The 25808-nt window shown below is 36.6% G+C and overlaps 1 protein-coding gene across 1 annotated transcript in view; it reads right to left on the bottom strand.

The window, feature by feature from the left end:
• MIB1 (mindbomb E3 ubiquitin protein ligase 1) overlaps window positions 1-25808 on the bottom strand; it is a gene marked incomplete at its 5' end in the record, with an annotated part of 68901 nt that overhangs the window by 36441 nt on the left and 6652 nt on the right. Inside the window, 8 exons of the mRNA XM_009577486.1 lie at window positions 4186-4337; window positions 6831-7028; window positions 10869-10976; window positions 12042-12175; window positions 13334-13478; window positions 13795-13978; window positions 15574-15778; window positions 19612-19678. Coding sequence (XP_009575781.1) covers window positions 4186-4337; window positions 6831-7028; window positions 10869-10976; window positions 12042-12175; window positions 13334-13478; window positions 13795-13978; window positions 15574-15778; window positions 19612-19678 — 1193 coding nt within the window. The remainder of the gene's footprint in view (window positions 1-4185; window positions 4338-6830; window positions 7029-10868; window positions 10977-12041; window positions 12176-13333; window positions 13479-13794; window positions 13979-15573; window positions 15779-19611; window positions 19679-25808) is intronic.

Here is a 25808-nt window from a genome sequence, read left to right as displayed (position 1 = left end):
CCCTTTTTTTTTTTTTTTAATTGCACAAGAGAGGAAACTCCACAGGGTAGGAACTGTATTTGCCATCTTGCACATGCTGGGCATGTTATTTACTATTTAAAAATAATAAATTTGTCACTGACCTCAACAGCTACAGGCTAATCTGCCATCTAATTATAGGTCTGCTCATGGAGATTATATTCTTTCTCCAAATCAACTTGAATAAAAGTCTTCTTTCAAAGCATTTTCTGACATAATACTTTAATAAGAGGTTTTAGGAGCATGCCTTTTTTGCACTCAGCTTCAACCTACACTTACTGTCGGAACTGCAAATATGAAAGCAAAAAATCCCTTTTACTGCTTTAGAAAATAATTGTACAACTCTTCAATTACCTCACAACTTGTCTCTGTGAGACAATACACACAATAATACAGCACAAAAGTCCCTGAGACACTCATTAACACTAAGTAGAGTTGAGAAATCCCACCTCTCAAATACATCGCTAAAAACAGTTAAAAATTCCACTGCCAACCAGTTCAAACCATCGGCAAGTCTGAAAACAAGGAGAGATCTACTAAATAAGACAACCATGGGGAAAAAGTATAATTCCATTTTAAACCACAATCTCCTACTTGCTAGTTTATGAACTAGATGAGATTACTCCCTGCTATTGGGCAGCAATATGAAATCTGCATCCTACCCCAATATTTTAATTTTTTTGATTTGAAGTCCAGCAGAATTTATTGCTCTGAAGAACTAGTCATACGCATGTGCAAAGTCAGGTCAGCTCTAAAAGCAGCCTCTATTTAAGATGCTAGCTGCAGTGTGAATAAAGCTCTCTTCACAAGATACAATGCAAATCTAAAACTAACTGGGGCAACGGATATAAAATACGCCTACTCTTCACAGTCATGTCTTCAGCTCAAAAATCTGAAGTCACAGGTATGTGAATAGATCAAACATAACCAAGAGTTGATAACATGGCAAAAATAACCAATCTGTACGTATTTTCAAATTTTACTCTCCTTTTTTCTGTCTGAAAAATCTCATTAACACTGAAGAGGCAAAGTCTGCCAAGCTTTGAGGTTCACAGTACTTTAAAAAAAGTCCAAAATAAATGCACTTTTAATATGACTGACTCAGTTAAAAATCATGAACAAGAAACCATGAATTCAATAAAATCTTAACTTCCCCACACTTCATTCAAAATTTCTTTTTAGCTCTATCTCCCATGCACAATTTTAACGTTACCTACAGCATAAACTGAATAACATCCATTCTACATTTCAACACTGTACATTAGCATGAAAAACAAAAGTTCTGTTTCTGTACCAATTTACAAGGCCTGAACAGAAGCAAATTATTAAAAGGAGAAATATTCCACTAACAATAGGATGCTCTCCACACTATACCTTGACTTCTGGCAAATGCTGCCAAACTGTCATGGAAGATTAAGTGCCGAGAAAAATCTAAGCTATTTGACATAAATCGCTATCTTTCTTACAATATTTATCTAATATTCAAATGTTTAAATAAGAACATTTATTTTCACATGAAAAATGAAAAACTTGCAAATGTTCCTCTCAGCATAGTTTATGTGGTTTTTTTTTCCTTGGAGATCTATCTGCCTACTGTTAGTAAAGGTCAGAACTCAAGCAGGAAGCAGAATAGGTCTTGCACTGAAAAGGAAATTGGTTCCAAATACCCATTTGATATCAACTGCAAAAAATTGTATAGAAATCTAGTTCGCTTTGTCGTGTCCACGCACTTAACACATGCATTTATGTTATTATCATTAACAAGGAAGATGGATATGGACTTTATCGATACTTACAAACATAGCAAGTATTTTATAAGTATAGATATACATACATATGCATACACGCTTATATACATGTGAATATATGTTTAACCTTTATAAAATAACATTTATAAAATAACATATTTACATATTTGACCTTTAAGGGGAATTTAGTGCACTGTATTCCACGTAAGGCACCACAGCCTAAAGTCACAAAAACTCCAGCTTAGGTGAAACAGGAAAGCTTAGATTAGAAAAGATAGGTCCTTAAGTAAGGTTTCAAGCAGAATATATTATGTACTACTTGTGACCCATACCAGCTACAAGCTAAAGTTCGGGAGGTTATTTTTAACAGTGTTTTAAATAGCTTGTGCTTAGCGCATTTAACAGATTAGTAATATCCATTGTTCTGTATCAGATTAGAAAAAGAAAGTGGCAAATATAAAACCCTTGGTTTCATTCAGAAACAGGCCAGTGATAGAACTACAGAATCAACATTGAAATAAACGACTATCACTAAAGTCTTAAAGAAAATACAGCTTAACTCCTAAATGAATCAAACTATTATAATGATTTTTTGGCCGGGGGGAAAAAAAATTATTCAAAATAGATTTCTTTTGGTTTTATTTTCATGAGTTTCTTTCCAGGCTGATGTGTAAAATATCTAACGCTGTGAACAAATGAAACTAGTACTTCTGTGACAGAGACATTCTCTCTTTTTACATGCTTCAGAAGTGTTCAGATATAATTGCAACCAAAACAGTAGATGTCTAACAGCTTTTGATATCTAACTGGTTTAGATGCAAGTGAAACCCCATGTATGGGGGGAACCTACACAGGGTTCAAATCACTAACACTGGAAATATTTTCCTATTCTTCCAATAAAAACTTTTGTAAAGGAGAGGGGACTCTGGGAAAAATTGCACTATGCCTCACGTTCTACCAACCATCAAACTGACTCAGTCTGAACTACAATTTGGATCCCTCCGTCAAAGAAAAAGCCTGCTGCTCCTAAAACATTCACCTATAGAAAAATCTTCAGCATCCCTATGAAGAGCTTTTTTTCCATACACCTTCCCTGCATCTCATATTGAGATCACGATCACACAAACCAACTATCACAAGAGCCTAAGGAAAGCATCGCTGAACAAAAAACTAACAAGAAATACCCCACCTAGGTAACTGGAGACAGGAAACAGTACTCCTGGCTAATGCTGTTATGTAAATACGGAGAATTCACATTAAGTGAAAAAGTTACCAAGTCAGACTTGAAAGAATTGTTTTCTGAAGGCCAAAAATAAGCTCCCTTCACTAGGTCCTTGACATGTTCTCTTACAGACCTTTTATGAGCACTGTAGAAAACTGTAAACACATTTATGGTTCCTATCAACCACTACTTTTACTTTGCGAAGTGTGATTGCATTCCATATACATATATAAATACTTATGTTTACTTTTTAATTATCAGTGTTGATAGCTATGTTCTAAGAGACTAACCCAGATTTTATTCCCATATATTAATATACAGCCTTATTTGTCCAACTTCACCCAACTGAAAAGTACAATTTAGTAGTAAAGTTACACAAGTAAACACACACATTTCTTATTTCATGTAAACTATACCGAATTCTCCACCATACCATAAAATATTATCGAAGTCTTGCTAGAATGACAGCTCTGAAGAATACCTTGTATCCACAACGTAATAAGCAACCAGCAATGCAGCAATTTTTCCATTAAGTTCCATCTATGCAATATAGTTTTTGAAAGCTATCTTAACTGAAGATTCAATGTAGATGTATAGTATGCAGCTAGCATAAAACAAATTATGCCTTAAAACTAATTTTTTCAGATGAGCTGCTATATAAAAGCTGAAATAAGGAATTCCTTCTATACATACTTCTAATAAAACAAAATTAAATGTTTCTAATACTGACAAATACAATTTAATGAAACAATCCTAAGATCACTTTATAAATGCATGGTATATTTAATAATTATTCACAAAAAAGTATTCCTTAAAAACTCAAATCCCTTTCCCAATTCCAATATTTGAGAAGGGAAACATTTTTACAAATCCTATCTTAAGATCCTGTCTTAAGATCTCACTTAATAACTTACTTATCAAAACGTTTATTGGCAAAATTTTACAGGCACCACAGGAAATTTCCCAGGGATTTGGAGTTACCTGAATACAGCATTAAATTAAGCAGACTAGTAGCTTCATTCTAATAATGGCTTCCCAAATATTAGAAAGATGCATATCTAAGCAACACCAAAATTTAAGAAATATAATTACATGCAAGGTTTAAGGATCTTTTGAAAGAATACCATCATTCTACCCTCCCATGCACTTGTTTGCCTTTTACAAATGATAAAATAATCTTTAAAAACAAATCTTTACCTAGGGTTTCCTCTTAGTGCAGCATGGTGAAGAGCATTAAACCCATTGTTGTTGGTGATAGTAACATCTGCTCCAGCTTCTAACAATACAGCAAGGATGTCATCACGCTTTTTGCTTATTGCGTCATGAAGTGGAGTGTCACCTTCAGAATCCTAAAACCAGAAACAGCTTACATCAATTTTTGCATGCATCCACATTAAAGAAAAAAGATGCTTAAATATCCCTAGGAAAACTACACAAACCAGCTCTTCAGACCTTCAAGTGTTGCTACACCGCAGAGTTCAGAGCAAGCTGCTTCTGATCTTGCTCTGGTTTTACAAATGCTTCAGTGGGTAATCCTACCCAGGGCTCCAGTATTCCACGATTACACTACTACCAGAACTCAAACCCAGAGCTTAAGCATGCCTTGCATCTGATAGTAGTGAAGACACTGGTGTAGATATCAACTTCTCTATGCCTCATATCCAGATGGAGTTGATGCCCAAGTTACCATTTATGAGTAACAGAAGGACAGCAACAAAAACCGACACAACAGAAAGGAGACTAGTCAGGCAGAAGGCGGCAGGGAACTTTGAGTAATGAACGCTAAGATTGAGCCAGCAATTAACCATGTAAAAGACAATACCAAAAAGACAGTGTGAAATAAAAGCATAAGCAAATCAAAATAAAATGCAGTCCAAGTAATAAACTTAGCCACATCTGTTGTTTTAACTGAAGCAGATCATTTTCCATGAAGCAAAGGCCAATGTCATAAGCAATATTAAGCTTTTAAACTTGTTATGGCTAATACCAGATTACATTACACAAGGTACATGAAAATATTTCAGTGCATAATTGAAGAGGCAAATAATTTATATTTTTAGCTTGATGTTTTATTTTTCAAATATCCCAAATAAGGGAAAAATACTTTTTATTCCTAGAAGCATTTTGTACATTACTTATTCAAGGACCCAAATGGTTGGACTGAAAAGGAATGCCCTAGACTAACAGTGAGAAAACACATCCATTTAAGCTTATTTGCTGCTATATAGGCAAACTCTTTAGATTTATGCTTCCAGTAAAATTCTAACACCATATAAGTCAGGAAGTCTTTTGTCACTGACACTGACTCAACTGCAAACTGACTAACACAGGAACTGAACATTTTAACAGTACACTAATATGAAAACAAACCTTTACAATCTTTACAGTGAGAATCAAAAACTGCCAAACAAAAAGTGCCAGAAAATGGAAACGCTTGAACCAGTGTAAACCAGTTTGCCAAAACTAAATTATGTAGCTTTTATTTGGTTTAATTGATCATATTTCCTGAATTTACTGTTTACAGACTAACATATGTTACTGTTTACACAGTGAATTGGCTTGAGTAGTAGAGTGCTGGCCAGTTGAATTCCAGTCATGCCTCATTCTGACTCCCCTGTGCTCTCATCCACCGAATCAATTGCCTACTCACATTTGCACATCGGAATTCCTCGGCACACATGCAGAATCTGCAAGTTCATTATTTTCAATGACAATTATATTTTCCAGATGGAGTCTCATAGCGCCATTCTACTGAATTTTTCATTCCAAACAGACTTCTGTAAAGTCAGACACATCCACTTTGGCTACCCATATATCACACATCATTATATGATATACAGTCACCCTTTATTGGGCTCAACGCATCAGACTCCTTATTATATCTACTGTTCAACAAATACTAAATAGGGTCTGGATGGATGTTAGCTGGCTAACAGCTCAACCTCAGCAAGAGCAAGACAGTATCTAAAAAGCCAGGTGGAAGCAGATAAATAACCAATCACTATATTCACTAATTTCAAGAAAGTTTGCTCATTGTTTGTTATGTGGATACACAGCTTCAAAAAAATCACTGATTATTGACATGGCAGAACAAGGAGGTAAATGTGTTATTACAGCGTATCTTGTTTTGCCCAGGACGTTACAGCTTTTTCTTTCTGTTGCAAACCTCTTCAAACTTACCCATTCTGATTTGTTTTACTAATGCACTGCATGCGGCTGCAGAATTCAGCTCATGCAGAATGTGGATGCCTGCTTATTTGACAGCAGGTTTCTACTCTACCGTCTCAACAGGAGGTTGCACTCATATGTCACAGCTTCCGCCACATTCATTATAGATAAAACTCCCTGTGAAATTATGGTACTTGAGGCCCTATGCATGAGGGCTTTTTAGATAAAAGGCTGAACATTTAAAAGAGAATCTGGCTAAATAATTCTATCAATGATAGGTCAATGCTGAAAAAAGGTTTCTCTTAACAAAACAATTCCACAGTACAATCAGCCAAAAAATGCAAAGCTGTAGCTTACAGAAGGAACAAACAGCTGTGGATTCGATAGAGGAGGAATTAATCTGGAGAGAAAGTGAACAATTACAGCTAACTACAGTCTGTGAAAATACCAATTAACATTAACTGACTAGAATAAATCAGGTGCCTATCTAGTTGTCAAGAAAACAAATAGATTCAATAGCATTTTTATTACAGCTGATCACATGTTGGGGTAGAAGATAACTTCACAAGGTCTGTTCCTTTCAATCCCATTTTCCATAATTCTTCTATCACCTACACACAGCAAATCATAAAATTCATAGCTAAAAAGTGAATTTATATTAATATTTACTTTACCTGGAGGCTAGGATGGCAGCCAAAGTCCAGTAAAGTCTTCACAACTTGCAGATGACCTTTGTTGACAGCAATATGAAGTGGAGTCTGCCTGCGTTTGTTGCGAGCATTCAAATCTGCACTGCCTCGGTGCAAAACCTCTATCACAGCACCCTCATCACCGAAGGCTGCATGATGGACGGCCCTGTCTCCATCTTTGTCCTAAAGTAGAAACACTGATTTGACCCAGTATATTCCACATTTCCTTTGCATTTAAGCAAGAAGATTAATTTAAACTGAACCATTATGCACGTTTGATTTCTCTCTAAAGAGAAAGAAAAATTAGACAACCATGATACCATTCAAATACCTAATTAATTGCTCAAACCACAGCAATAGAGGATGAAGAGTCTGTTCGTATATAAACATACATATTCTATGACATATGATATTCTATACCATATAGAACTATTGCCCTGAATCTTTGTGTGATGTGTTCACCAGAAATTCGTATAGATTCATTTGGGTTTCTACTACAAAACAACCACTGTCAAAAAAAAAAAACCAAACAACACACCCCACACCACCAAAAAACCCAAACAAAACCCCCCAAAAACCCTCACAAACAAAAGCCAGCCCCCAAAACCCAGAAAACATTACACTCAGTAACCCAGGGTAACCCTCCCTGTAACCCAGGAAGGGTTACAGATTCCAAATCATGGTATAAGACAAGAGAATTGCCTTGTTCATACAATTAAGCTAGTATTTATTAGGGTTTACTACATGTGTCTTAGTTTTCAGTTAATAAACCTTTTCCAAAGGAAATTTGGGAGTGATAGTGAAATTGATTAGAAGTTCTGATTCTACGATGATTCACAGTATTAAAGCCCTGATTAAATTCAGTTTGTTTCAGTTTCATCCAAACTGAGAATTAAGGTATGAAAGTCATAAATTTGTCAGTTTGAGTTATTTTAACATCCGTAAGAGTGGGCTGTACTACATGAAACATTTTAAAATATTAATCAAGTGATTTTAACATTAATGACAGTATACAAAAGCTAAAAGTAAAATGGAAAGTACATAAGATGTCTCAATGAAATAATAACTTGCATAAGCTAGTTTCTAATTAAATTTTTGTGCACAGTGAAATATTACTATGTATTTGTAGGATTTAACTTTGACAATAGAGAAATACTGAAAATTGTAATGAGGAGATAAAATCATGAGTGATCAAGGGTGCACTGATGTCTCTCCTGGGTAAGCTTAGTTTCTCTTATCAATTTGCTTCCCTTTCAGCAATGTTTTTTGAAAGTTATTTTTATTATGTGTAACACATTTCTAATATATTTTACATCAATGCAAAAATTAATAGTTCTTAGAATAACTCGTATTTGCACAATTACAAGACAACAATGAGACTATTTACAACATTTAAAAAAATAATGGAAGGAGACTTATCTGCTAATTATCAAATATATCTTTTTGGAAATATGAATACAATTTTCAAGACGGTCAGGGCACTAAACAGCAGCTTCAACAGCTTTTGAAAACAAGGTATTTTTATGTCTTCCAAATCAACTCATCCTACAAAATTGTCTTCTAAGACAGCAGGATTCCTTCTCAGGCTCACCTAACACAAACAGTCAAAAGAAGCCAAAGTTTGCGCATTTGGAAGGGAAAAGGACCAGAAAGGGGAACTTCTCTGTATTTCTTATCTGGTTATAAAGATCATTATGAGGTGAAACTTACCAAGAGTGTGACAGTAGTGTTAAATTGCTACAACATTTATATTTACAGAGCACTTCGTTTCACAGTTATGTAGTAATTTGTCTTTTCATATTTGCAGTCTGCAAAGTACACTGAGATACTTACTGATGAAACCCCATATAATTTATTAAATATTTTACAGTTTTAACATATTCCAATTTTGAGACACAAACCCCTGATTTTATAAAATCTTAATGTACAGAATTCCTACTTTAATGAGTAGAGGTCCAAGAAAGCACGTGCCTTTTTTTTAGCTCAGCATCAAAACAAATCATCTCAGGAGCTAAATCCCACTTTGTAGTTTCTACACAACAGTATATTAATATACCTAGAAAAAGCTAGTACTAATTAAGCATCTGTCCTAAGACTTATATTTAGATATAAATCTAAATATTAAAAGCACTATATTTCTATACATGCCAACAATATTGTCAGTACTGTCAATATAATAACTGATACCCATTAATTTCTGCAGACTAGGAGGCCACATATTTTTACCACATAGTATCTAGATCAGGCTTTTTGAGCTCTGTCAGTAACAAATTGTTTTCTGACGAAACAGTACTCTACATTAAGCTGACAGAGACATAAGCACAGGAGACAACAGTATGAGGGCATCCCCAGAAAATGTCATCATGAATGTTTATACTCTGCAGCAGTGACTGTAAGTGTAAATATATCGCTATAGAGCAGGCGAAGTAAGGATTTTTATCCATTGCTTTCATGCCACAGACCACAACAGTGAAATAAATGGACTAAATTTTTGCTCTCTGTGTAATGGGATGACTGCTGCATCTTCGCATCACTAATTTATAGACAGCTGACATCTTTTAAAGCCTGAAACATATAATCATTAATCTAATAATATTATATATATGATTATTATAATAATTACTGCAATTATATAATTAACTAGGAATATCATCTTCACTTAAACAACTTAGTAACATGAAAAGGCTTGAAAATTCAAACAAAAATCCCTGAAAATATTTTTTAATGCTAGTGTTACAATACTTCTGAAGCCTGAGCAAACATGAACTCTTAACAATTCTACTGCTAGCTGATTACCAGGTTTATTATCTTGAAGCTGTTTAAGCAGTGCTTCTATTTCCCTCTCTAATGCTTCTAACCCTTCCTTATACCAGAGAAGAAAGTATCAGTCCACCACTTGATTAACACAGTAGCTTTGATCCCATAGTACAGATGAAAAGCAGCTTAGTCTAGCTTGTAACAGTATATGCTATGTACTGCAGTGAAAGCACTGCTTCTAAAATGAAGCTACTTCACAGAAATCAGACCACAGCAAGTATGTACTGCATCAAATCTAAGCCATCTTTACCATTTAGCAGAAAACCTTTATAAAGTAATGGTGTATCTGTGAATATAAAAATAATTTTAGTTCCAAGGATTACATCATCGCTTCATTAATGTATTAACATATAACTTCTGTATATCAAATACAATATAGAGCTAAATGCCCAAGCACATAAAGTTATTTTTCTGTTATGCAAACAATGAGTGGGCACACTATTAACTTCTAAGCATCCTATTAGGCTTTCATCTATATTCTTAGTAAGAGAAACCTGACAGATCCTTCTTGTGCTTCACAAAATGAGCAAAGGCTGTAATACCAGTGCAATCTTTGTATGTAAATGAGGCAAAATCAATTCAAAATGCAAATACACAGTATGTTGACAGATAGTTTTCTCACAAACAATAATTCTAAAAAACCTAAACAAAAAGAAATCCTTCTATTTTGGGTGAAGGTCAAAAAAAAACAACCACAAAACCCTGAAAAACTGGAAGCAGAGTTGGCAGTTCCTACCCAAAGTTATTACTACTTTCTGCTCAAACTTGCTTTAGTTAAGAATGGAAAACTTTCTCCTAACTGAATACTGTATATAAGAAGCATGGCAAGTATCTGAGGTTGGAGATGCAGCATCCGACAACATCTTTTTCTCTGAATGCCACAGGCAGTCTGCTAGACTATTGCATTCTACTGTTGAAATGAAATAAAGACGGGGCTTCATCCACTACAATCACATACTAGCTTGCATAGCTCTATTATATTAGCATTCTATTTCACTTCATTAGAGGTGATAAAGAACTGGATATTGACCTTTTGTAATACTGTTAGTAGGAGGCTAATTTGGGAACATAATCACAGTAACAAAAGTTTTTTCACTCTGTCTGACATTTAAAAAGAAGGCAACTCTAACAGAATTGCTATTTCTGTATGTAGCAAAGTTTGAAACTTAAGGAGAGACAAAGTGTATTTTGAAATATTTAGGTTACCTCTGCTTCTACATCCACATTCTGTTTCAGAAGCAACTTCAAAATGTCGACATGGCCATTCTGACTAGCGGCTTGCATAGCTGTGTGTCCAGCACATTGTCCATTCACCTGGAAGCATATCAATACTTTGAGATAAGTTGCAAGATACACACACATACCCGTGAGCCACTTTAGTAGTATACATGCAAGTTTATTAGAAAACTTAAAGCAACGGCATGCATATGAAAGTATCAAATGTGCAATTTTTAGACAGCTGCCTTTTTGGCACACACACAGATAATCTCCTAGGTCTTTTCTATTTCATTTCTATAGCATTAGCTAGATTGAAGGAAAGAAGCAAGAAATGGATTTATTTTAAACATTAAGACCTTAACGATAGTTGGATTAAAAACTTTCATCTTCGGGCTATTATAAAGGCAAGATTTTGAGAACAGGTCTCAGAATGATACCAGTTCTCTGCTCTACAGTATATATAACTTCATTTTGTAATTTATGGCAACAAGAGGAGTCAGTCTGAACAAAATACCATTTTTTGTATAATCTTGAGCTACAAATCAATCCTCAGAACTGATGGAGTTTAGTCTCTTATCTGCAAGAATTACGAGTACTGTAGTGAGAAAAACATCTGATTGTGATTTTAAAACGTGTTACCTGAACCAAAGTCCTATAATTCTTAAGCATTTTCTTTTAGACTTTTCACTACTAAGCGATTAGACAAGTTGGTAAAAGTAATCTGACAGAGAGCAGATTAGATGATCTGCCTCGTGAGTTAAAAAAACAAAACCAAAACAAAACCCACAACAACAGCAAAAAATCCCCAAAATCTACCCTCCTTCCTTCTATCTCCTCGAAACAAAAGAAGCTGAAGACCCTTCACTAATTGTGAGTGTTTGGTTCTCTGCCCCGACTCTGGCAGACAGAGGCTGGAAAGTATTTTAATTCACGGCAGACAACAGAACACAGAATCTGTCCAGAGAAAAAGGGTGTAAAGCACTATTTTCACACACACCCCAACACATTTCATAGGACAACAAATGGGAGAAGAGACACTGGAACCAGCTGTACTACATCTATGCAGAGACACTAGTGACTGGCAAGGAGTATCTATGACAGCTTCACTTCCTTTAGTATTACAGATCCCCAGAACAGGTCCTCCTAAACTAGAACACTTACATCTACATCTGGTCTCTTTAGCAGGTCTTCCACTTTAGCAACATCTCCATTGGCAGCAGCTTTAACCAATTCTTCATTGAGGTCTCCAGATTCTTGGGTTTCAAATAATTTCTTCAATAGTTGGGACAATCTCTCTATAATTATTAAACAAAGGACAATTAAGATCACAATTCTAATCACTCAAGAACAGAAAAATAACAGCTAAATTTCTCATGTTTCTAAAGGCATGTACACAGTAATACACAAACCACCATAAAATGTCAGCTGTAAGTTATTATTCAGTTCTGAGTAAGCGTTACACCCTAATACCCTTTAAATAGTTGAGACTGTCACATCAGACACTTCAAAACAAAGTTGACTGAATCACAAATAGCTTGTCTACCACAAAATATAGAAAGGTGGGGAGGAGGTAAAAACATTAATTTACATATTGATCTAACAGGCTTCTTAGTCTTCTAGCTTAAGGTATATCCTGCCCGCTGTGATTTGAAACACTAAGTCGTATTACTCTTCTAGCTAGTTTTATGGCCACTGTGACTTTATCTTTATTGCAGAAAACCCATTGTATCTATGCCTCTCTAGGAAAAAGTCTAGAAAACTATGTAGAAAGGTTTCTTGGCATTAAAGCAAATATGTGAAGAGGAAAAAACAACTAGCTATGACCAAAAAGAGGAAAAACATTCTAGTTTAACTGATCTGTGAAATAGCCAATAGAACATAAAACACATCAGATAGTCTTTCTGCCTCGTTATTAAATGAACGAGAGCAGGTTCAACAGAACTCAAATGTGATTACATAGACACACACAAAAAAAGAAATCCCACTGTAAATTAGTCAAAGGATGTCTGAGAAATTTTAAGGAAAGAATATTATCCTGAATAACTGCTTGCAACAGATCCCTCGCTTATGCTTGCTATTCCACACCACCTATTAAACAAGGAACACGCTGCTTGCTACAGCCAGTGATACTCTCTTTATGCTTTAGTCCCTATTCCAATCTAATATCCCTTCCAATCATTTAAATTTTTAAGTCCTTAGAGCAGACCTCCAAAGACATATGTGCACTGTGGCCAAACAGAACCCCAAATTCGATTTGGAGGTTTTTTGCACCTTATCAAGGTAACAACTACCAATATCTTCATACAGACTGCAAGCTTTTTCTTGTATCTTTAAAGTATAACATCAATTAGCCAAACCCCAAGTCTGAGTATTATTAACCTTGTATACAAACAATTTTTTAACTAACACAAATACTTGCTATACATACATTACTGGTTATTCTTCAAACTTACCACCGGATGCATTACTTATAGCAGATCCTGCTGATGCCACCTTTGAGACAGCTGCTGGATTATATGTCCAAGATGTACCACAAACCTCTACCTTTAAGTCGCTGTCTGAATAGATCTGTTGGACCCGACCAACTTTACCTAAAGTCTGCATTAAAGAAAATGTCAAATGCAAATAATACTAAAACCAAAACATTTAGAAACCTGACTGTTATAATAAGTCATAAATTTTATGAAGTCAGTTGTTTAATAGTACAGTCACTAATACCTTAAGCTAAATTTCATCAGGCTAAGCAGATTACTACATCTGAGCAAGTATTACACCATGTTTGATGAAATACACTTTCTCTAACTTAGAAGAAAATCACTTTGACTCCCACAACCTCCAGGTATTATTACCAACCACAACTAGAAATATTATACAAGTTTTACGATTCTATGAATCCAAACATACAACTACTTACTGGAAGCATTGCTTCAGCCCACTCTCCATGACCTCTCTGAAGAAGCTTGATTCGCTCTAAGTCATAACATACTTGAACAAGGTCACCCACTTGAAACTGAGAAGTACCTCCTTCTGCACCTTGAGCAGCATCTCCACTTCGGACAACATTGGCTTTGGTGAGAACAGCTGGATTAAATGTCCACCTAGACAATTTAAAGTAGATTTTTAAACATGCGAAGTGAAATATATGCTTAAAAATTATCTGTTGGACAAGATTCTGCTTGTATGCCTACAAACTTTCTGCAATTGGGTACTATGGCATATTTGTTGTTAACCATTTTTTTCCCCATAAACTTGTTTGTGGCTCATTAGTCGAATATTTCCAGGGTAATCTTCAGAGATATACATTTGTAAAGCAATGAAGAAATGTTCTGCCTAAGGGGAATCAAGCCGACAACAATATAATAGTCCTGAAAGTAGCTATACAGTTTGTTTATTTTTCTAGGGAGAGAAGATGACAACTCTGGTTGAAAAGGGGAAGATCCAAGCTGTCCCAGAAAGGATTGAACTGTCAGGACACAACACGGGAAGAACACAGGATTTCACCCCCTCCCTCCCAAGGCATAAGCTGAAACATTCGGTTATAAAAATACTCTTCAATCAAATGGATGCCCTAGATACACCTCAGTTTTTAACCAAACGATCCTAATTCATACTATAAATTTTACTGGTTTAGAGGCATTTAGCTGTTTTTATGCCGAGTTATATTCTAATATATAATATGGTGATCTCTCCCTTATGTGCCATTTGGTCTGGTGTTGCGTTTCATTCAGCTATATGATCTAGTTGAGAAGCATCAGAAAATCTCTATCAAGGGCAAAGCCAAGGAGGAAACCACAAGACTGAGCCGCTCCTCTCACTGGCTTTGCAGCCATGACTGTCAGAAGAAACGCCACTTGCATCCCTTCAGCTTGTGTTAGCTCAGGAAACAGCTTTGGTTTGCATTACTTTGCAATATTAACAAACAATAACTTGAGAGAAAGCCTGAATGAATAATGCACTGTTAATCCTTTCTGGACAAACTGAACAGGTCAGTCTCCAGATATGACTGAAATAATATTCCATTCATCAGCTGCCTTTTAAAGATAAGCCCAATACTTGAGAGCAAGACAACACAAAACCATGTGGACATACCAGCTCAGATCCAGCTGTAGAGCTGGGTTTGAATCCTGTTAGCATGGATGCAGCTCAAACCTAAACTGCTTGCAGGGAGTGGTTTTGGCAACAGCTTCCCCAACACTTCCCATTCTCGGTCCATATTTACATAAACTAACATCCCTTTGAATAAGACAATGCTAGATATAGATCTTGCCAAGGTCACTCTATATTAGACAAGATCCCCAACATAAGAAGTTTGTCACCTGTCCTCTTAACCCATTTTCCTGAAAACCTGCAATGCATTGCTATTACCATTTCCCTTGAAATCATGGGTTACTTTGTAATTAAACAAGAAATTACTGCTTAAAACACTACATTTTGGAAATAACGTAGTCCAGAACATCATTCATCATTTTAGACTCAAATTTTCACAAAGTGAGAGAGGCAACAAACTTCCTTTTATTATTAAAGCATCTTTAAAGGTAAGTCCTCGTGATACATTGTAGAAGGAATATAAAAATTCTCAAGAAAATCTTAATAGACACAAAAGGAGAACAGAAAGTTTCTGGCGCCAAGTGATCACAAGTGCTGAAGGCAAAGGAAGTTTGTGAGAATCAATGATTAAGGCTATATAACAAACCTGTTGCCACTTGGATATTGTACTACAATGTCATGATCCTCATCAATGCCACAAACTGTTCCAGTTGTTGTTAAAGTTTCAAACATGCCATCAGTCCATCCTCCATGACCATGCTGCAAAGACTGTACAATTTCCAAATCAAGGTCAATGTTTACAAGGTCACCTATTTGCAGCCCACCAGGGTTTCTGTTACCATTTTGCTCACCTGAAATGGAGTAAGAAGAAGATGTTCACATGACCACACTAATGCTCCATGCAATTTAAAGAACAGAAGTTAATTTCCGAGACTCAATGTCTCTGCAACTGTAGTGGCCAACAGCTAAAAGGGAGTGAACAGGTAAAAAAGAACTCTGAACCTCTGGCTATGGAATTGTGTGTTTCTTGTTGAGTTTTCAAGGCAAATAGCGATGACACTGGCAAATGCTAAATACTTGTGACAGGCTCCACTATGGGCTCTAACTGGTATGGTAACAGCTATCATATGGTGTACGTATCTAGATACATAAAAGCTCTGATGATTTTGAAAGAGTCATACACAAAGTGCCATCTATCCACTCAGAGGCTGAAAGATAAGCAGAAAGCCCAAAGAAAGTGGGTTTTCAATTGGGTCAGTCCTTAACTGTGGAGATAGCACTGACAAGAGAATACCTCCAAAATGAAAAACTTTAACCTTGTAAGACGGGAGATAACTACAAACAAAAAAAACCCTGCAAATTTAAAATTAAAATGTTTTCCCTGGACATTGCCTGCTTTCAAAAGACGTGTCATAGCAAAAATTCATTAGCTGGAGGGAAATCGCATACATTCACACACATCAAGCTGTGTTAACTGATGAGAGAACACACTTGTGGACCTGCTCGCTGCCAGAACCAGAGGATGGTATCTGGTGCCACCCACAGAACAGTGAAGAGTATGACAACTGCAGAAGTCGCGTAGATTTGAGTTCAATGGCAACATCACTGGCAAAGGACAGGGTGAGCAGAATTCCTTTAGTAATACTGCTGTCTCTAAGGGACAGGGGGAGTGTTTGTCTTTCCTCTTCCAAGCAAGAGGTAATAATGAAGAAAGGGTCTTTGCACTGTAACAATAAGGAAGTACAAACAAATAGCCTGACACATAGAGACAAAAATATTATTTGGAGGGAAACTGATTGCAGAGCCTGAAATCCACACCAGATGTTGGCAGCACTAGTTGCAGCACTAAAAGTCTCCAGAGGAAAGAATGGCGAAGAAGAGAATCTGATACTACTGAAGAAGAAAACTGCTGAGAAAGGAAACACGCCCATGAATATATGCTCATGTTCAATGGACTTTGACTTCTATGACCATCCAATGACTTCTTTCTGTCCTGGTCTTAGTTTAAAGGACCTATAGATGCAACACAATTTTCAGTCTGCACCCTTCACCTTCACAGCAAAACACACATAACGTGGAAAACAGCCACTTCTGCAGAGGACAAAGTCAAAGATGAATTCTTCAGAAAAGCTACTGATACTCACTAGATAGAAAACTTAGACAGCAAACATCCCAGAGACAGCCCTGATGAGACAGGGAAGTCTAAGAAAGGAAGAGATATAAACCAGCAAAGAATTACAGAAGCATTAGTTGGAGGAAATGATCTGTAGAGGTCATCTGGTCTGATATCCCACACAAAGCTGAACTAACAACCAGCTGAGGTCAGCTATGGCTTTGCCTGTCTGAGTCCTGAAAGCCCCCAAGGACTAAGGTTCCACAACCTCTCCAAGTAACTTTTTCCAGTGCTGCAATATAGAGCTCCAGGTGTAACAGAAGATTTCTTCAATATCTGATCTGAACCTCTCCAGTCACTTAAGGTGGCCTTAAGGCCACTACCATTTGGTTTTATGCCATTTGCCACTACTGAAATTTTGGTGCCATCATTTTCAATCATCCTTCAAGTGGTTGTAGGTGGCTAGTAGATTACTTCTTAATCTCCTTCTTACCAGACTAAACAAGTCCAGCTCCTCTTCCTTGCAAATCATGTCCTCTCAGTCTCTTAACCATTTTAGCAGGCCACCATCAGACCTTCTACCGTTTCTCAAAACTGGGGGCAAGGGAAGAGGAGATGGATGGACAATGACACAAACAGGACATAGTATTCTAGACACAGCTTCATCACCATTGAGAAGAGGGGGATAATAACTTTTCCTATGTTGTTCCCCACCATCCTCCTAATACAGCCCACTATGAAATTTACCTTATTTGCATAACAGCACGCTGCTGTCTCATTCAGTTTGGTATTCAGTGCAACACCCAGGTCTTCCTCAGCAAGGCTCCTCACTCAGGCATTCACAATTCCCAGTCTGGGAATTTCTGGTACGTAGGCTTATTCCACCTGAGTGCAAAACTCCTCTTCTGATTGAACTCCACGAGGTCTCCATTCACCAAATTCTTCAATTCCTCAAGGCTCTTCTGAATAAAGCTCTACTTTCAACCACACCCCTCTGCCAACTTGCTATCACCTGCAAATTCTCTGGGATTGTATTCCATTTCATCATCAAGGTCACAGATGTGGTATTGAACAAAACCAGTCCCAGTATTTTGCCCCAACTACGTAGTACTCTGTATTAATTAGACCCCTGCTGGAATATTATTTGAACTCTACTTTGAATATCGCAAAGCTTCAAAAATAACTTTCTAGTTTTTAATGCAGGCATACATTTAAATTCACAGCATGAACGTATTTGTGAACTACATTCAGAAGACAAATAAAAGGGACAGATGTTCTAACAAACAGTAAGACTGAGAAGATAGAGGATAATGTGGTAAGAATGATGAACAGAGTTCGTTGTTGTCCTTTAAGAGCAACTTAATTTAGTGGAAGGGGAACAATTTAACAAAGAATAGTCTCCTACTATATTTAGTGATTAATATTCATGCATTCAAATACGTATCATCCTAAAAGTAAGCTACATGCAGAAAACATAGACCTATACTTTTAAAGCAAGAACAAAAATTAATAAAGGGCGTGCATAAGAACCTAAGTTTACCTGTGTAATAAAGAACCAGTAAGATCCTATTACTGCTTTCCTATCTGTATTCATGTCAGACTAAAATGACAAAATTAATTTTAAGTACAGAAGCAAGATACAAAGATCAGAGTGCCTTGGCTTTTTACTTTCAAACAATTTGTCTACCTGACAGTAAATATCTAAGTGACTTATTTTTTTTCTAAACAAAACAGACCTCTACTGTTTTCACCTTTTCACCAATGCTGTCAATAAAAGAATAGTAGTGCTTGCATGTCATACTTCAAGTACTTGTGCAAGGAATTAGATGAAGACTAGTAAATAGAGAATTCTCATCAGTTTAGAAAAGCCAGTATTATCAGCTAAGTTTTCTATGCATTGAAGTATAATAAGAAACTTGAGAAGAAAAGCAACATTTTCTGTAGTGTCCAGTTTTATGACCAGGTGTTTTGCCAAGGAAATAAACATTAATAACTAAGAAATTTGTGTCCAGTAATCTATAAAATTTATCCCAATTTGCCCATATTTCAAAAACGAAAACACGTGGCAGTTATTTTTTATAATACACTCTGCACATGTCCACAAGCCTAGCCAAGACAATAGAGGAATAAGTCCGTGCAATAGCTGATATGGAAAACCTCAGCTAAGATTTCACAACATATACTAGCATTAGTGTAAAATAACAGGTTAAGTTATATGTTCAAGTGACTCCTGTTTATGGCCATGTACATGTTACTTCATTGAGCATCTCTGAATATTTAAGACAGTCTTATAAAAATGCACAGCTATGTTTGGCTCCTTAGAAATACAGTGCACACAACTTGTGACTCAATTTATTGCTTAGTCAACACTTGACAGCTCCCTTGCCATCCACTTGGCACACTGATACCAAATACATTTAGAAAAGCATTACAATTTATTATTAATGCATAGAAATGTTACCATTTACATTTCACTAGTAAGGACAGTCCTTTTAGATGATATTTAAAGAGAAATTCACACTAATTATAATTAACACACATCAACATAAATTTACTTTATTTTCAACTCACCTAACACAGGACAATGGTCCCTGTAGAAGGAGCCTCCTTTTGCATCTTGGACACATTTCAGGTCAGACTACAGAGAGAGATTGAGACAACTTTAGTCCTCATTGACTGACTCTCCAGGTTAACGTAAGTCAGTGAAACTAGAACTCAAATACACTCAAGTAAGAAAGGCTGAAAATTATGTGTACAAAAAACATACCCCAGGAATTAGTTACTGATGCATATAATCTCAAATACTTTCCAATCAAGTATCAGCCTTGACATTCTCAAGATTTTAATAATCTTTACCAATATAAGAGGCTATAAAGGATAAGGCTATAAAGGATGAGAGATTTTTAACTCAAAGGAAGGTAATAAAATAACATAAAGCTCCTTTGCATTGTTCTATAACGTTATCTTTCCTTTTAAAAAACACAAGCAAAGAAAAAAAAAATCTGCAAACAATGCTTGAGGTCATAGCCTTTCCTGTACCAATCATTTAATGCCTGCCAGTGCTACCCCCCTCTTCCCAACCCTTTTTGACAGATACGTTGAACTTGGAGAAGAAAACCTGGCACCCAAATTCTACAAAATAAAGAATTTCCAATTAAGAACATACAGAACACAAGGATATTACTTTTTTTTTAAAAAACTCTATGCTGAGCTAAACATGATCTTTTTAAAGAGAAAAGTTCTAAAGCTCATCCTCCAGAAAGACTCTGTTTAATATTATCTGAGAAACAGAGGTTTCAAGTATGATAACCATCTCCTATTCATAAAGCCAGCAGAGTTCCTATAATTCTCCTTTCCTCTAGTTTTTTCCCGGTGTAAGCCTTAAAGCCAAATGGCTACCATCTGCCATTGCTCCTTATGGAACAATTCTCTCTAAAAAAAGGGCATTTTTTGCGCACGATGAGTTGGGAAGAAGATAGGAAACTGTTTGCAAAATGTGTCAGAATATTCTATGGGATGGGGGAGGAAATAGAGGACAAGTGGTGATTATGATATAATCAACCAGAACTAAACAAATACTTTAACAATTATTTTTCCCACACCCAAGATTTATTGACAGACTGTGCTCCTGCAAGGGGATTAAAATGAAAACTCTCAAGTCTTGCAAATCATCAAGGCACTGACAAACACAATACTACCCTCAGCGACTTGTAACTGCTAAGCAGCCAGAAACAATACAAAATTCAGCATATATCCTGATCTACGAAGAATGTACCGCCACTTTTTGAAAAAGTGATGAAAACAGCCAGATGAAAATAATGAGATTTAGCCACTCTTCAAATCCTTTGAGAAATCAGAGAAAGAGAGTTTGTTCAGCCCACCAGCAGCAGGCCTGCGGCAAGATGCTGCCGCCCCATGGGCAGGTGCTGGGTTTAACTCGGCCGAAGACAAAGGGGCTGCGGTGACCATCCCAGATGGCAAGCTGATTCATTGCCCCAGACCAACAGAGATTTAACGTGCCTGGGAGCACTTGGTCTCACCCACTGAATACAAACTCTTCGTGTCATGCAACAACCAGCTGTCTGCACAGGAGTCAAAAAGGGGTATACATGCAAGAGCTGTTTTCACATTCTTCAGAGCACTCAGAATAGAGCACGGCAGGGTCCTAAATGGTTCTCCTCCCAGCCAGGCAAAATCTGGGTGAAAGATTGCTTGCATTACAGCAAGCGTAACATACAGAGCACACTGATGGCTAAAAGCTAGCAGAAAAAATAAAATATTCAGTAAAAGGCTAATTACTACCTTGCAGCAGAAATTATTAGGAAGTAGGTTAAGATACCTTACATTTTACAGGGGAAAAAAAAACCCACCAGGAATCTATAAATCTGCTCTCTTTTCTTACCCTGCCTGTACCATGCCCTACGCATAGTTTATTTTTGGAGTATAATGATATACTTGGTTGTAAAACTAAGCGGTAGCTTGATGTTGAACCTCAGTTTCACATCTGACTTCCTTTCACTTGCGTGGTGAAACCAATGTTGGATCACTAAGGAGTAAAACAAGAGTCTGATCTAAGTATCACAGAAAAGCAAGGTCACATGTTTAATTTTTTTTTACATAAGCCTTCACCAAAAAATTGAGGACTCAAAATGCACAGAAAGACGAGGCACTGACAGAGATTAAGGCAGTATGAAACTGACTCGTACATACTATATATACGAGAGCTCCTTCAGCAACTTTGCAAACAGCACTACTAAGAAAAGTAATATCAACATGATAAAGGCCTGCAAATGTCTTAAAAAACATAACCAAACCCAGAAAAGATCCTGGAGTTTTAAGATAAGAAACCATACTTAGTTGTACTTCAGTACCACAAAAGCTGGGTAAGCAACTACAATTCTACTTTTAGCATTCAGCTACTGTATTTATCAGAAAAGGAAAACTTTCTTCTGCCCAAGTAGTTTAAGTAAAAAATCAGGGGTGGTGTTAAGCTCCTGGTCACCCTCCCCTGGGGACTACGTGGCAAGAGGCCCCCCTAGCGAGGATGGAGCACAAACACAGCCGAAGGCCGGCCGCGCCAGGCTGCCAGTGCATCGCTGCTGCCAGCTCTGCTGTACCGCACTTCGGAGAACCCCACCAGGATTTTTACAAGTTATGAGTCTCCCTGAGTCTTGTAAATGGATTGAAATAGCGGATCATTTGGAGATGAGACATACAAGTGCAAAAGGGACTGTACCAAAACACAAGGATTGTTAAAACACAAGTTTTAGACTCACGGTGACACCAGAAAAAGAAGTAACAACTACGAGGCTGGGTGTAAATACGTGGTGGAGACAAACATGCAAAGATGAAAACAAAACCTTAATACACTAACTTGATGGATAAATCATTCAATTGAATCCTTAATAGGATTCTTTCAAGAAACAGAAAAACAAGCTATAGATTTTGAGGAATTTGTGTATAGTTAGAGAACTAGGAAATCATTATAATGAAAACTCAAGGAACAGCACAAGCACAAAACATTGCACATCAGGACTTTCAGATCCGTAGTAACAGCTGATGCACACAAGCAGTGGGTAATAATGGTTTTTGCCTACAGTGGAGAACTTTGGTCTTCTAGCATCTACCTTCTGACTTGCTAAAAAACTCTTTGCATTCCAGCTGAATGTGACTGGATTACATAAAGATCATGATATGCTCAGCTAAGTGGGAAATGCAGAAAACATAACAGTTTACTTTGACTTACCATCCAATTATACCAGTAAAAAACAGCAGCAATTTCATCACTTCAGAGAAGGAAAAAAAATGTACATTACAGCAATATCAGCAGTGTTGGCAGATGGTGTAAAAGCACCATCATCCCTGACTTTGAAGAGGAAAACAATGCTGAAGGAGCAGCTGCCTACTGGAATAATTATTAAGTTATTCCAATCAATATGGAACGCCATCCATCAAAACCAGGGAGGGGAGTCTACAGACTTGATAAGAAAACCACGTGTGCTGCTAGGAAAAAGAAGAATGTTTGATCCAGATGCACTGAAATAGCATCTAACAGTAGCAGCAACTACCAGGAAAGAAATTAATACTGATCTTATATACATCTAGATATACCAGCAGAAATGGTGCCACAGCAGCAGGTGTTTGACATAGCAATGAACACACCCATTAAAGGTCATTTTAAGTCTTTAAACTCACAACAGCTTTTGGCAAGGAAATAAGCCCTTACAAGGCAAATGGAGAAAGCCCCATGCATGCTGCTTTGTCACCTGATTAAGACAACAAGGGACTGGATAAATCTGTAAGTTTTAGCTAAAGGTTTATAAGAAATGCTGTATTTCAAATTTAATGAACTCAAATAATTTTCAGTTTCAAGAAGTTGAGAAAAGTGAAAGCAATAAAAAGGAGAAAGTAGAAGATGGTAGAGAAAGTGAAATGACAAAGAGGTGTGAGGTATAAAAACAACAGCAACAGCTTCCCACAGAACAAAACAGACCGCAGGCAAATCCCGAGTGAACGGTTTATAACCTGTCTATTGATTATCGGCACTTGTAAAAACTTTCCATGTGTAACTTCAGGGTTTTTTTTAAGGAGGATAATTTTAAAGTCTTCCTTGTGGGTTAATACTGTAAATAATAAAATCGGAAAAGAATCAGCAAGTACATTTCTGCTTAACAGAAATATGTGACTAAGCAACTCAGTTTCGGAGAGATGAAAAACTTGGCTTGGTTGAGACTACAGGAGAAATGTAGAGAAATAAGACTACGTAAACAAGAAGCAAAACAAAGTCTGCTGACAAATGCAAATAAGTGCACAAGATACACATAAATATCTCCTTCCTCCCTGAATTCCGAAACAACTAACCACCTAACTTTGGCTACACTGAGTAATGCAATAAAAAACACTTGCTGCATGTATAAAGGTGGCCAAAAATCATGTTTCTGTGTTTTAAATCAGTTTTGATCAGCCTAGAAGCAACAAAAGGACACTAAACTAACAAAATAATGAAAATTCTTGTTGCTCCTTCCTAAACCCCTCATTTTGAATGTACTGGGGACAAGATAAGGGACTAGAGAGCTGAAGATTTAACTTACATTACAGATCTGACAGTTGTAACTGCAGCAGAAAGCGTATTTCTATATATTTTATAACACTCACCTGCAATGCCTAGTATGCTAAGACATTTACCTTGTTTTTATTTTTAAAAAAGTGTTAATAAGTCATTCTTTAAATCCTCTAGAGTAATTTCAAGGATTATCTTTAAGGGTAACCCAAATAAATGTTGATGAACAGACATTAGGTATCTATCAGGATAAGAAAGTTTAAAGTAATGTCAAAAACACAAGGACAAGGAATCTTCTCAATTTCCCTTATGCAGTCAACTATTCAGAATTCATGGAAAAAAGCAAACACAGACGGCTTACAGATTACTGTGACAATGACAGATGATAACTACAGTTACTTCTTTCAGAGGTTACACAGATGAAAGCAAGATCCTCCATAATGAAAAAAAAAAGAAGAGGAGGTTAATCACAGCAAAAAAAGGCAAGAGCAAAGAAATTTGGTAGCACAAAACCCATTCCTAAATAATTAAACTGATTTAGGCCACTCCTGCTGATGGAACTATTTTCTCAAGTTTTCATAGCAAAATCATTCTACTAGTAAATAGTAGAACATAATGCTTATTGAAAACCAGTGGAAGTTACCAGCTTTACATCCTCAGCTGTATGACACGAAGAAATAAAAACTAGAAACAAGTCCAAAAAGCTAAATCAAGATCTTCTCATTAACTCTCTAATTCCACATAGTGTATCTTTTTATTGCAAAAGGCTATGCGCACACAATTCTAAAGCAGGTAATGCAGTTAACAGCTTGGTCTGGCTCTAGAATCTGAATACACAGAGATATGAAATGCAGTGTCAATAACCACATTAGCCAACAGTACTTTACTCCTATTACGGATGTAGCAAACGTATTATTCAACCTAACAATATCATAAAAACAGATTTCAGTTTGGGAATTTGTGGCCTGTGGCAGCAGAACTCCCAGATTTAAATTGCCAGGCTTCACAAAGAAAGGCAAGATGCACCCCTCTCCACCACTTCATATGTAAACACAGCAACAGCAAACTTGAATAAAAACTCTAAGGATCTGACCACAAATAAATGCAAGTTTTCAGCCAGCACCTGCTGCCCCACCAGCCAGTCCTCGTCTCTCCCAAGGAAAAGCTGGCAGGCCAGATAGATTAATTTTGAGGACCAGATGCAGCCTGTCAGCTATCAAACAAGCAACCCTGACTTACAATAATAAGCTGTGTTTCTTTAATCAGCTCCATTTGCATCTGAGTCAGGTGTTATTCATTTGCAAGCTCTTCCCAGCTGTATTTACACGGGCACACACTGAGTATTGTTAATTCCACATTCTCTGGACCTTCTTAGCCAATTTCTAAGTCCCAAGACAAGTTTGCCCCAACTTCACATGAACTTTCCGACAGTCTATTAGTCAGCTTTACATAACAGCACATAAATAGTAGTAAATAATCATAATGAATTGTACACTTAGCAAACAATTAATCAGTTATAAAATCTAGCTTTACATTCAAATAACTATTTGTCACAGATATCCAAGAATTCATTCTGTCTGAAGTGAAAATTGCATTTGATAAAAGTAGCCGACAAAGATAAAATTATTATAGGAATGGATTACAATCAGGTAAGCACTACATATAAAGCCTCAAATTATCCTTTTTATATATATGTATGTACATATAT

Source organism: Fulmarus glacialis, unplaced genomic scaffold (genome assembly GCF_000690835.1).
Source record: "Fulmarus glacialis isolate BGI_N327 unplaced genomic scaffold, ASM69083v1 scaffold12505, whole genome shotgun sequence".
Lineage (NCBI taxonomy): Eukaryota > Metazoa > Chordata > Aves > Procellariiformes > Procellariidae > Fulmarus > Fulmarus glacialis.
This window is presented reverse-complemented; position numbering and strand designations above follow the sequence as displayed.